General features: G+C 46.8%; 2 protein-coding genes across 5 annotated transcripts in view; both read right to left on the bottom strand.

The window, feature by feature from the left end:
- Positions 1-3,045, bottom strand: part of LOC101051922 (uncharacterized) — a 40,065-nt gene extending 37,020 nt beyond the window's left edge. The window contains exon 1 of the mRNA XM_010332332.2: positions 2,977-3,045. The gene's annotated coding sequence lies outside the window, so the exon portion shown is untranslated. The remainder of the gene's footprint in view (positions 1-2,976) is intronic.
- On the bottom strand, positions 1,235-7,637 carry LOC101052771 (uncharacterized). Of its 4 annotated transcripts, none has more exons than XM_074385805.1 (4): positions 7,548-7,629; positions 6,993-7,166; positions 4,337-4,463; positions 1,235-3,044 (listed from the first exon to the last, which is right to left on the bottom strand). In XM_074385805.1, exons 3-4 carry the CDS (start codon positions 4,368-4,370, stop codon positions 1,333-1,335), a joined length of 1,746 nt encoding a protein of 581 aa, XP_074241906.1. In that variant the 5' UTR covers positions 4,371-4,463; positions 6,993-7,166; positions 7,548-7,629; the 3' UTR covers positions 1,235-1,332. The 4 variants fall into 4 exon arrangements, with proteins under 4 accessions (XP_074241906.1, XP_074241905.1, XP_003944460.2 ...); XM_074385804.1 differs by having other exon boundaries at positions 7,016-7,166; XM_003944411.3 differs by lacking the exon at positions 6,993-7,166 and having other exon boundaries at positions 7,548-7,637.
- Between the last annotated feature and the right edge of the window lie 5,581 nt (positions 7,638-13,218).

Genomic DNA, 13,218 nt, shown 5'->3' with positions numbered 1-13,218 from the left:
GAGGCTGAGGCGGGTGGATCACAAGGTCAAGAGATCGAGACCATCCTGGTCAACATGGTGAAACCCCATCTCTACTCAAAATAAAAAAAAAAATTAGCTGGGCACGGTGGCACGTGCCTGTAATCCCAGCTACTCAGGAGGCTGAGGCAGGAGAACTGCCTGAACCCAGGAGGTGGACGTTGCGGTGAGCCGAGATCGTGCCATTGCACTCCAGCCTGGGTAACAAGAGCAAAACTCTGTCTCAAAAAAAAAAAAAAAGGAATACTGTTCAAAGAACAGAATCAAATCCTGTCACCTGAGGCAACATGGATGGAAATGGAGGACATTAGTTAAGTGAAATAAGCCAGGAACATAAACATGCACATTCTCACTCATATGTGGAGGCACTGGAAAAAAAAAAAAGTTAACCTGAGAGACGGAGCAAGATTCTGTCTCAAAAAAAAAAAAAAAAGTTTATCTCTTAGAAGTGAAACATAGAACAGAGGATACTAGAGGCTGAGAAGGGTGGTGGGTAGGCAGGGATAGAGAAAGATTTGTTAAAGGATATAAAATCACAACTAGACAGAAGGAATAAATTCTAGTGTTCTATACCACTACAGAACTAAGGTTAATAATACATAGAAATTGAGACTGAACGTTCCCAACATAAAGGAATGACGAATGTTTGAGATGATAGATACACTAATTACCCTGATCACTCTACATTATAGGTATCAAAATGTCACTATTACTCCATGGACATGTATCATTACAATCTGTCCATTTAAAAACAAAGAAATGGCCCAGCGTGGGGGCTCACGTCTGTAATCCCAGCACTTTGGGAGGCTGAGGCGGGCAGACCACGAGTTGAGTAGTTCAAGACCAGCCTGGCCAACATAGTGAAACCCTGTCTCCACTAAAAACACAAAAAATTGGCCGGGCATGGCAGCGCGTACCTGTAATCCCAGCTACTTGGGAGGCTGAAGCAGGAGAATCACCTGACACCAGGAGGCGGAGGCTGCAGTGAGCCAACATTGCACCACTGCACTCCAGCCTGGCAACAGAGCGAGACTTTGTTAAAACAAAAAAATAAAGGAGGGGGAGCAAGTTAAAAAAAAAAAAAAAAAGAAAGAAAGAAATGTTTTAAAAAGAAACCGTTTATTTTTATGTGTGCATATAAGAGAGACAAAGTACACATATAAATGTATTTGTATAAAACAAAATTCAGAAAACATATACTAAATATAAAGCATGGTTATTGAAAATTCATACATTTATTTATTTAATCTTTGTCTACGAATTTTGCAGGGACGCTTCTCTGTCCCTAACAGCCCTCTGTATGTTACCTAACCTTTATCCCTTGTGAACATTCTGGTGTTTTAGGAGATTGGAGTTGAACGTAAAAGATTTTCCACAGTCACTACACTCATAAGGCCTTTCCCCACTGTGAACTCGCTGGTGATTACTGAGGTTAGAACTCTGGCTAAAGGATTTTCCACATTCACTGCATTCATAAGGCCTTTCTCCAGTGTGAATTCTTTGGTGTTTAACAAGGCTAGAGCGGTTACTAAAGGATTTCTGACACTCACTGCACTCATAAGGCTTTTCTCCGGTGTGATTTCTCCTATGTCTGATGAGGCTGGAGCTCTGGCTAAAAAATTTTCCACATTCCTTGCACTCATAAGGCCTTTCTCCAGTGTGAACTCTCTGGTGTTGAAGGAGTGTAGAACTATGGGTAAATGATTTCCCACATTCCCCACATTCATAAGGCCTTGACCCAGTATGAACTTTCCAATGTGCAATGAGATAGGATTTACAGGTAAAGGATTTTCCACATTCACTGCACTTATATGGCCTTTCACCTGTGTGAACTCTCTGATGAACAATGAGGTCAAATTTCCTGCTAAATAATTTTCCACATTCATGACATTCATGAGCTCTTACTCCAGTATGGACTCTCTGGTGTTGGAAGAAACGAGATCTGTAAGTAAACAATTTCCCACATTCACTACACTCATAAGGCCCTTCTCCAATGTGAAGTCTCCGGTGTTTAATGAGATGACAGCTTTGGCTAAAGGATTTCCCACATTCACTGCACATATAAGGCCTTGTACCAGTGTGAACTCTCTGGTGAGTAATAAGGCTAGAACTATGGATAAAGGATTTCCCACACTCACTGCACTCATAAGGCCTCGTGCCAGTATGAATTCTCTGGTGTGTAATGAGGCTAGAGCTATGGCTAAAGGATTTCCCACATTCACTGCATTTGTAAGGCCTTTCTCCAGTATGAACTCTCTGATGTATAATAAGATCATACTTCCTTCTAAATAATTTTCCACATTCATCACATTGATGAGGTCTTACTCCACTGTGAACTCTTCGGTGTGTAATAAGGCTAGAGCTTTGCCTATAGGATTTCCCACATTCCTCACATGTATAAGGGTTTTCTGTGTGAACTCTCAAATGATCACTGAGGCTATAGCTTGTGCTAAAAGACTTCCCACATTCATTGCACATGTAACATCTTTCCCTACTGAGGTCTCCCTGGTGCTGAATAAGTACGTGTTTGTAGCTGAAACCTTTCATACGTTCTCCCCAGTTGTTATAACTTTTTACACTGTGAAAGGCCACTGTACTGTTGGTTCTGCTTGACTTCTTTCTGGTGTGAGTCGCCTGTTGCTGGAATCTCGCCAGGAAATCCTTCCCAACTTCCTTGCAAGTGAAGGGCTTCCCAGATACTTGAAATGTGCAGCTGTTCAAAAACATGTCTCTGCCCACATTACTTCTGAAGTGTTTCTGTCCAACATGCTCCTTCTGGTGCTGATGAAGGTATGCAGTAAATTGTAATTGTTTCCTGCATACCCCATCTGTGTACAGTTTCTGACCATGGTATGTTCCCTGGTACTCAACCAAGTGCAAAATCTCTCTCAAGACTGGGCCACATATCTCACAGGAGTTGGTCTTCTGGGGAGAAGGAAGGGCCTTAGGAATCCTAACCTGTGACACCCGCTGTAGAGAAGTGCTCTGCTGATAAGGTGCCTCCTCATCTTCTGTTCCACAACCACCTGAAAGAAAGGAAAGGCTGGTGAAGAGCATGCTGACTTTAATGGAGAAGGGGTAGCCCATAGACAAATGTGTATTCAACAAACCCAGAAACTGAGTCCATGGGGTTGTTTTCAGGACCAAGGTGTTGGGTTCAAGTTGAAGTTGGGGCTGCCTAGCAGAACTGGGCCTCTAAAGATCACAGAATTGGGGAGGCCTCATGAATTAGAAGACACAACTATGGGATGAGAAACATGGAGAAGAGGCAGGATGTACAATTCATTCCTCTAGGACAATTTTCAGTGAGATCTGCTCTCCGGCTAACACATGCATTGCATACAAGTATGTATCCAGGCCCAAGAAAATGTGCCAACAAAATAGTAGCTGACATACGTGGACACCTCATAACACAGTATGTAGAGGCCAACACTGGAGACGACCGCAGATAATCAGTGAGAAAAATGGGTGAGACATGGAGTCCAGAGATGTGGGGATTAACCCCAGGTTGGAAGTAAGAGAAGTAGTAACAAGGTGTAGAGCTGACAAGCAGGCAAAGTGTCAAGAAAGGGGATGAAAAGGCAGTAATGAGGTTTGGCCCCTAATGTCATTAGCACCAAAACATTAGACAAACAGAGTATGTTTCTGGTATTATTTGAACATAACCCTGATATAATGTCCTCTGTTAGGTGTTAGTCCTCAGGGCCAGGCTCCCTCTGAGTCCATCTTGCTGTGGGGGATATCATAGCCATCCTTGGAACCACAGGGCCTGTCCACCTGACCCCTATGATCAAGAACATGGAACCTGAAATATGCAAGCACCCAAGACCAGCCCAGAAAGCCTCTACACGATAGCCCATAGGAAAAAATAACACAAAGAGAAATTCAGAGGAGGATTTTGCAAGAGGCACTCATAGTCCATATAAGTAGTGACAATGTCAGTGATTCCTGGCAGATGCAGTAATTCCTGACAGAATCAGGCATGAGGAAGTGTCAGCTAGAGAAAGGAAGTAGAACCTGGGCCTCCAGGAGCCTAAGATCTGGACTAAGTCACCTGGCCAGGGAGAGGCAAACAAGGTGAGATCCATAAGGCCGACTGTAAGAAGCCTGACTCTAAATCCTTCCACATGAAAGGGAAGCAGGTGTTGCCTGCTCAAGGAGAAAAGGTGAACATACAACCTTAGCCCTACCAATTGCAGCACCTACCCAGGAACAGAAAGCTGTGTTCATAGTCCTCTTGTGAGGACATATCTGTCCCCGAGAAAAGGGTAAGAGCAGAGACTAGCTCTGGGTACAGAGGTGGGTGTGAGGACCTTACCCAGGGAGGTTGTAAGTGTCAAGTTCTCCAGCATCACATCGTGGTACAGGCATTTCTGAGCCTCATCAAGGAGACTCCATTCCTTCCAGGAGAAGTACACAGCAACGTCCTCAAAGGTCACAATACCCTGCCAGGATGGGGACAGATGAAACCACAAATGGTTCCTTCTCTCAGGATCCATAATCCATCCCCTCACACATTTATTTACCCAATGCTCTTCTTCTTTTGAAGCTCCCCAACTCAGTGGAGAAGGCAGTCCACTGGTGCTGTTGTCTCCTTAAGGGCCTCTTGGTCACTGGTTGCAGCCACCAGTAACAAGAGGCAGGCAAAAAAATACATGTATCGAAACTGTGGGCATGGCATAAGGGCAACTACCCCTCCCTGACAAGCATTCCTCTGGTATCACCAAGATTACCTAAATCTCAATCGGGGCAGTGGGGCCATCAGGCATACTCCCTCTCCAAGTGCATATCATTCATTACACTGCACATACCTCATGTCTCCAGATCCCACAGCCACATTACCACAACCACCACTACCTCACTGTCCCATACCACAGGCTAAATCCTGGCCTCCCCACATGCTACCTGGGTGAAAGAGTGGATAACCTAATGATTACAGTGGATAACCAACAGCCAAACACAAGACACTTGACACTAGACAAATGAGATCAACAGTTTATTAATTAAAGACAAATACAGCTTGTGAAAGAATACCACGCTCCACACAGGGCCATATAGAGGTAGTACTCCAGAAAAGAGTGAACAACCAGGTGCTGTGGAATGTAAGCTTTGTAGCATCAAGATGGAGAAGCTACCCTGGTCCCCAGAGGAGGGAACTGGCTTGTTTGAATTACTCAGAAAATCGGTAGGGTACTGAAACCTGCTACAAAGTAACTATTCTGGTTCCCTGAATAAGAAGGGTTCATTTGGCTAAGAGAGCATATTCTTGGGAGCAAAGTGGGATGGGAAATTTGCTCTCAGGCCATCTGAGGCTGTAGTGTTTTCATCAAATGTCAAGGTGACATATCACACTGGGCCTTAATTTCTGGCCTTACACCACAACCTGGTAGGCAGCTTCCAGAGTGTGCATTTAAATAGGATCCAATATCCCAGACTTCCCACGGCTTGCACTAGTGGAAACAGCCTCAAAATTTTCTTTGAAGGCCTCCCTGCCAGGTTCCTTGCCTCAGATGTAGCCACAGATAAACACAGGTGAATCGCAGATAACCAGGGCCCTATTCCACTTGTGTGCTGCACTTAACCATCCCCTTGGCAGTCATGTAGCCAAGTAAAGCTCATTTTTTTTTTTTTTTTTTTTTTTAGACTGAGTTTCGCTCTTCTTACTCAGGCTGGAGTGCAATAGCGTGATCTCAGCTCACCGCAACCTCCACCTCCTGGGTTCAGGCAATTCTCCTGCCTCAGCCTCCTGAGTAGCTGGGATTACAGGCACGCGCCACCATGCCCAGCTAATTTTTTGTATTTTTAGTAGAGACGGGGTTTCACCATGTTGACCAGGATGGTCTCAATCTCTTGACCTCGTGATCCACCCGCCTCGGCCTCCCAAAGTGCTGGGATTACAGGCTTGAGTCACTGCGCCCGGCCACGTAAAGCTCATTTAAATTCCAGCCTCACTGGTTGCCCATCTCACACACAATGACTCTCAGAAATGACCGTATGACACTAACTTAATCTTCCAGCCTGAATGAAACACCCAGGCCCCATCAAGTTATCATAAAATCCTGGATACCCACAAAGTAGCAAATAAGCACGATTTCTAGCCTGAGTGTCCTATGAATTTGCGTCCATCTCATATCTATTATTCACCTGGGAGCCCTGGCCCCTGCCAAACTACACTGTCTTTTACATACCCTGCCATCATGACCATTACTCCATCATCATCTTCCCTGCCTTGGCCCACTAACAGTTTTACAACTAAAACCTGGGACTTGCCCAACCTAACTGTGACCCACAACTCACTCAACTTGGGGCACACAACCGCCACATCTTGAACCACTCCCTAGATTTCAAGACCTCTATGTTCTGAACCACTCCCTAGATTTCAAGACCTATGTGTTCATCTGCCCACTTAACACCTCCATTTAGTAGGGTCTGAAAGATCTGACTCTTAGCATGGCCCAAATAAACCTGATATCCCTAGTGAATATTACTCCTACTGCCAATGTGTTCATCACCTTAGTTGATGAAACTTCTTTCCCTTCAGCTGCTAATACCAACAACCCTGGGGTCTTCTCTGAATCCTCTGTTTCACTCCCTCACCACCTACATTAAATAATTTAGTTGTCCCTTTTGAAACCAGGCATCCAGAATCTAACCACATCTCCTTAACCACGATCCTGGGCTAGTAACCCTCACCTGGACTAGTCCACCCTGACTTTCCTTCCTCCGCCGTCAATCCCACAGTTCGTGCCCCACTGTGTACACAGATGAAGCCTGTGAGGACCTTGGTAAATCATCTATTTTTTCTGATCCGAACTTGCTATTACCTCCTGAAAACACACACAACTTCTCAAGCAGCCACTGCAGTGATGACGCCTATCCTCCTGTTCTTTGCACCCACCAGAAAGCAAGGAGACTTGCGGCTTCATAATCGTTCCCACCTCCGTATTACACCTAAGCATTTGCACATCTTGTACCTTTCTGGAACAATCTTCCACACCTGTTCATGCTGGCTGCCAGAAATCGGAACAACTCTACACATATGCTAACATGGACACAGGACCCCGGGCTTGGGGTTCGCCCACGGTCTTCAGAACTGAGGGCTGGGAGAATGCCACTTGAGAGTCCCGGACCACCACAACCCAGGGAACCTGTGGGCGAAAGTTAAGGCCAGTGAGAGACCGGGAAACCCTCCCCTTCTTGGCGTACGTTTCATAAGCTCCTCTACAGCCAAGGGAGCGGTGGAAAGAGCCAGGCCTCAGAGAAGTCGTCTATGGCGGCGTTACACGGGTTCAGGCCACCCTGTAGCCCCATGCCTGGCCTTGGAGCTGAGCGCCTTCGTACTGGCGGCATCACCTCTGCCCCAGGGCTCGGTGGCGCCTCCCTCCACGGCACACCAGGTGCTGGAAACGGGAGCACCTCCGGCAAGGCCCCCTGCTCTGTCCTGGGCTGCAGGGCCGCGAGCAGGTGTCCTCGGGGTGTTAGGACTCGGACGGGGAGGGCGGGGAAGGCCCGGAGGACGCGGCACTCACCAGGGCCGGGGCCGTCAGCGCGGCGACGGCCATCGGACTTCACCAGGGCCGAGCGGGGCCAGAGATCGTTTCTCTATTCTGGGCTGGGCCGGGGCACCCCGAGCGACGCCTCGCCTCAGTGCAGCGGGAACGGCTCCTCTCGCGCCTTCTCAATCAGTCACCAACGAGGCTGGCCCAGCGCTCCGGACAAACGCCAAAAGCGCCACGACGACGACGGAAATCCCGACGGGACGGCTCCTGCGCTTACGGAAACGCCACCTTTCCGAGGCCTCATTGGCTGGAGGTCGCCGTCGCCCAACGCAGGTCATTCTGGGTAATGTTGTCGTTCCCGCAGGCGCACGGCGAGAGAGTGAGGTCGCCGCCACCTCCTTCCGGAAGTAAAGGCCAAACCGCGGCTGGGGGCTCTGGGAAATTGCGACTCCCGGTTCCGAGCCGAGGCGGGGGTTTGCTCTTTCTTAAAGGAGCCGTACCCAGGTTTCTTCCGATTGCTGTCCGCGAGTATTGACTTGTTTTCGCGAGTTCCTAGAGGCCGTTGCTCCAAATGCACATCCTTACGGTCATTCAGTCACAAAATAGATCCACTGGTCGAGAAAGCAAATAAAAATGATTATGTTGCCGTTCAAACGCATGCACTCAAGCACTGGAGTTTTCTGTCTCTGTTATTTGGTTAAGAACAAGAAAAAAAATACTCCACACAGGTTCATGACGAAGAAGAAGAAGGTGGGATGCGGAGGCACCCCTCAGAAGCAGCACAGAAGTAGATCCCCGTTTCTGGGTCCCACAGAAAATAACTCTTCTGCCAGTATAGTCAAAGATTGTGTCCAATTTATTAAGCAACACTTGTATCCATTTAATCTCACTTCCTCCATTTCTTTATATTCACTTTAGTAATTTGACATCAAGCTCAGAAAGAGAACAACAAAAGGAATGCTATTTTGAAAAGGCACGATACTAGAGCATTCACACACGGAACAAAGGGTGCTCTGAATCCCAAATGGACAACCTCTACCTCCCGGGTTCAAGTGATTTTCCTGCCTCAGCCTCCTGAGTGGCTGGGACTAGAGGCGTGTGTCACCACACCTGGCTAATTTTTGTATTTTTAGTAGAGACGGCGTTTCTCCATGTTGGCCACGATGGTCTCGATCTCCTGACCTCGTGATCCGCCCGCCTTGGGCTCCTAAAGTGCTGTGATTACAGGCGTGAGCCACCGCACCCAGTGTCCACAGTTCTTTCAACTCTGTTTTAGGTGGGTATAAGAAGGACCCAATTTGTATGATCAACTTTCACACAATTAACAGAGACCCTTTTTTTTTGAGTCGGAGTTTCGCTCTTGTTACCCAGGCTGGAGTGCAATGGTGCGATCTCGGCTCACCGCAACCTCCGCCTCCTGGGTTCAGGCAATTCTCCTGCCTCAGCCTCCTGAGTAGCTGGGATTACAGGCACGGACCACCATGCCCAGCTAATTTTTAGTATTTTTAGTAGAGACGGGGTTTCACCATGTTGACCAGGATGGTCTCGATCTCTTGACCTCGTGATCCACCCGCCTCGGCCTCCCAAAGTGCTGGGATTACAGGCTTGAGCCACCGCGCCCGGCCTAACAGAGATTGTCTAGATCTGCTAAATATGCAGGATTTTTGAGTTGTGACTGGAGGAAAAACCCCAGCAAATCTCAAATCAGTATGTGTTCGTTTCCCTAATATAAAAGAAAATGTTTTCTATTATTTATGTGTTATCATAAAAGTAGAAATCTTCATCAGAGACATGGAGGAAATTTCAATGTGTACTAATAAGCAAAGAGGCCATTCTGAAAAGGCTGCACAGTGATTTTCTTTTCATTCTTTTTTTTTTTTTTTTTTTTTTGAGACAAGGTCTCACTCTCTCACCCCAGCAGTGGTACAATCATGGCTCAGTACAGCTTGAACCACCTAAGCTCAAGCAATCCTCCATCTCACCCTCCAGAGTAGCTGGGACTACAGGTGTACACTAAGCCTGGCTAGTTTTTCTATTTTTTACAGAGATGGGGATCTCACTATGTTGTCCAGGCTGGTCTTGAACTCTTGAGTTCAAGTGATCTGTCCACCTCAGCCTCCCTGCTGGGAATGAGGTACGTGTAAGCCGCTGCACCTGGCCATTTCCCTTATTTATATTTCTAGCTCACACTTTTCCAGATGGTATCCATTAGCTGTGTCAGCATGTCCAGCTGGTTGTGTAATTGGCCTTTCAGACTAGACTTGTCCGAACATTATCCCAAACCCCCTGCTCCAGGATCTGCTGTTCAAGAGTCACCCCCTCAGCTGTGGCAGCCCAGACCTTCTAGCTCCTCAGTAGTCAACCCAGTAGTCATGCTTCACTCCTTCCCTGCATGCCCATGTGGAGCCTGTGAGCAATCTGTGTTCTGCTTTCCAGGGACAGGAATTTAATATTTTTCCTCACTGCATGTGTTAACAACATTAATCCAGCTAGAGTCTTTTGACTGACAGAGGCCTCATATGCAAGCTTTGAGCAAAGCTTGTCTTAGGGCCGGGCGCAGTGGCTCAAGCCTGTAATCCCAGAACTTTGGGAGGCCGAGGCGGGTGGATCACAAGGTCGAGAGATCGAGACCAACCTGGTCAACATGGTGAAACCCCGTCTCTACTAAAAATACAAAAAATTAGCTGGGCATGGTGGCGCGTACCTATAATCCCAGCTACTCAGGAGGCTGAGGCAGGAGAATTGCCTTAACCCAGGAGGTGGAGGTTGCGGTGAGCCGAGATCGTGCCATTGCACTCCAGCCTGGGTAACAAGAGCGAAACTCCATCTCAAAAAAAAAAAAAAAAAAAAAAAAAAAAAAAAAAAAAAAAAAGCTTGTCCTAGACTCAAAATTCAACCAGAATGGAATTGGTTGTCATCAATGCATATGTGACAGCCACGGGCCACGCTACCATCATCTTGCACCTGAGTTCTTACAATTTTCTCTGTTTTTATATTTTATTTTTATTTTTATTTATTTATTTTTAAAGATGGGGTTTCACCATGTTGGTCAGGCTGGTCTTGAACTCCCGACCTCAGGTGATCGACCCGCCTTGGCCTCCAAAGTGCTTGGATTATAGGTGTGAGCCACCACGCCAGGCCCATACAATTTTCTCTAAATGGTCTTCCTCTTCCATTCCTCACTCACGATTGTCTATTGTCCAAGCACAAGCCAGAAGGACGTGTTTAAATCCCCAGTCTAGCCAGGTCACTTCCCTTTCCAAACTCTCCAGTGCTTTCTGCTCCGTGAGTAAAGCCTTAGCTCTTACAGTGGCTTCCATGATCCTACATGGCTTTGTTTGACCCAACACTCAATTTTTGTTCTCCTAGAACTTTACACCCATCTTAACACTCTGGCCACAATGGCACTATGTTTCCATTATATCTTGAATAGGGGCTGGGTAAAACGAGGCTGAGACCTGCTGGGTTGCATTTCCAGGTTAGGCATTCCTTGTCACCAGATGTTTTCAGTTAAGGGAACAGGTTAATAATGTTTTTCAAACAGACTCAGGATATAACAGACCCAGATGTCCTGATGTCTTAATATCTTAAGACCAAAAAAGCATTCTCAGTTTAAGTTTCACTTTAATCATAATAATAGAGATTGTTGTGGAAGTCAGGAGCCCTTGTAGTAGAGTACACCTCCCTTATGATTTTTTGCTTTGTTGCCTTATATATAAACAAGCACTACACCTAAGATGGGCATGTTCCTCCTCTTTTGGGAATTCCCTGCTCTGTTTATGAAATAACCATTCTTTTATTCCTTTATTTGCTCAATAAACTTACTTTCACTTTACACTGGGGACTTGCTCTGAATTCTTTCTTTCTTTCTTTCTTTTTTTTTTTTTTCAGACGGAGTTTCACTCTTGTTACCCAGGCTGGAGTGCAATGGCGCGATCTCGGCTCACCGCAACCTCCACCTCCTGGGTTCAAGCAATTCTCCTGCCTCAGCCTCCCGAGTAGCTGGGACTACGGGCGTGCGCCACTATGCCCAGCTAATTTTTTGTATTTTTAGTAGAGACAGGGTTTCACCTTGTTAACCAGGATGGTCTCGATCTCTTGACATCATGATCCACCCGCCTCGGCCTCCCAAAGTGCTGGGATTATAGGCTTGAGCCACCGCGCCTGGCCACTGAATTCTTTTTTTCTTTTTTTTTTTTTTTTTTTTTTTTGAGACGGAGTTTCACTCTTGTTACCCAGGCTAGAGTGCAATGGCACGATCTCGGCTCACCGCAACCTCCGCCTCCTGGGTTCAGGCAATTCTCCTGTCTCAGCCTCCTGAGTAGCTGGGATTACAGGCACGCACCACTATGCCCAGCTAATTTTTTGTATTTTTAGTAGAGACGGGGTTTCACCATGTTGACCAGGATGGTCTCGATCTCTTGACCTCGTGATCCACCCGCCTCGGCCTCCCAAAGTGCTGGGATTACAGGCTTGAGCCACCGCGCCCGGCCATTGAATTCTTTCTTGAATGAGATCCAAGAACCCTCTCTTGAGACCAGGATCAGGACCCCTTTCCAGTGGCAACTTCAGATCTCTCTGCTCCAACTGCTTTGTTCTCAAATAGCTGCATAGAATGTTTGCTGCCTACTCCTTTCAGGTCACTTTACTAGAGTCCTTTCAGAACTCCCTGTATTAGTCCATTCTCACTCTGCTAATACATACCCAAGACTGGGGTAACTTATAAAGGACAGAGGTTTAATTGATTCATAGTTCAGCATGGCTGAGGAGGCCTCAGGAAACTTACAATTGTGGTGGAAGGGGAAATGAACACGTCCTTCACATGATGCCAGGAAGGAGAAGTGCTGAGCAAAAGGGGGAAAAGCTCCTTATAAAACTATCAGATCTTGTGAGAACTCACTCAAAAGAAGAGCAGCATGGGGTTAACTGCCCCCATGATTCAATGACCTCCCACTGGGTCCCTCTCATGACACATGGGGATTATTGGAACTACAGTTCAAGATGAGACTTGGGTGGGGACACAGCCAAACCATATCACTCCCTATTTAAAATAATATTATGAGGAATCAAGGTGTGGTAGATCACGCCTGTAATCCCAGCACTTTGGGAGGCTGAGGTGGGCAGGTCACTTGGGGTCAGCAGTTCGACAACAGCCTGACCAACATAGTGAAATCCCATCTCTACTAAAAATATAAAAATTAGCCAGGCGTGGTGGTGGGCAAGTGTAATCCCAACTACTCAAGAGCCTGAAGCACAAGAATTGCTAGAACCTGGGAGGCAGAGGTTGCAGTGACTGAAATGGCATCAGCGCACTCCAGCCTGGGTGACAAACAGAGTAAGATTCCGTCTCAAAAAAATAAGTTAAAAACACACACACACGGCCGGGCGCAGTGGCTCACACCTGTAATTCCAGCACTTTGGGAGGCCAAGAGGGTGGATCATGTGAGGTCAGGAGTTCAAGACCAGCCTGACCAACACGGTGAAACCCCGTCACTACTAAAAACCCAAAAATTAGCCAGGCATGGTGGCGTGTGCCTGTAGTCCCCACTACTTGGGAGGCTGAGACAGGAAAATAGCTTGAACCCAGCAGGTGGAGGTTGTGAGCCAAGATCACACCACTGCACTCCAGCCTGGGCAACAGAAAAGACTCCATCTCAAAAAAAAAATTGATAGTAGGCCGGGCTCGGTGGCTCAAGCCTGT

The sequence above is a fragment of the Saimiri boliviensis genome, chromosome 14 (genome assembly GCF_048565385.1).
Source record: "Saimiri boliviensis isolate mSaiBol1 chromosome 14, mSaiBol1.pri, whole genome shotgun sequence".
NCBI lineage: Eukaryota > Metazoa > Chordata > Mammalia > Primates > Cebidae > Saimiri > Saimiri boliviensis.
Note: the sequence above shows the minus strand (reverse complement) of the source record. Positions and strands in the feature narration are given on the sequence as shown.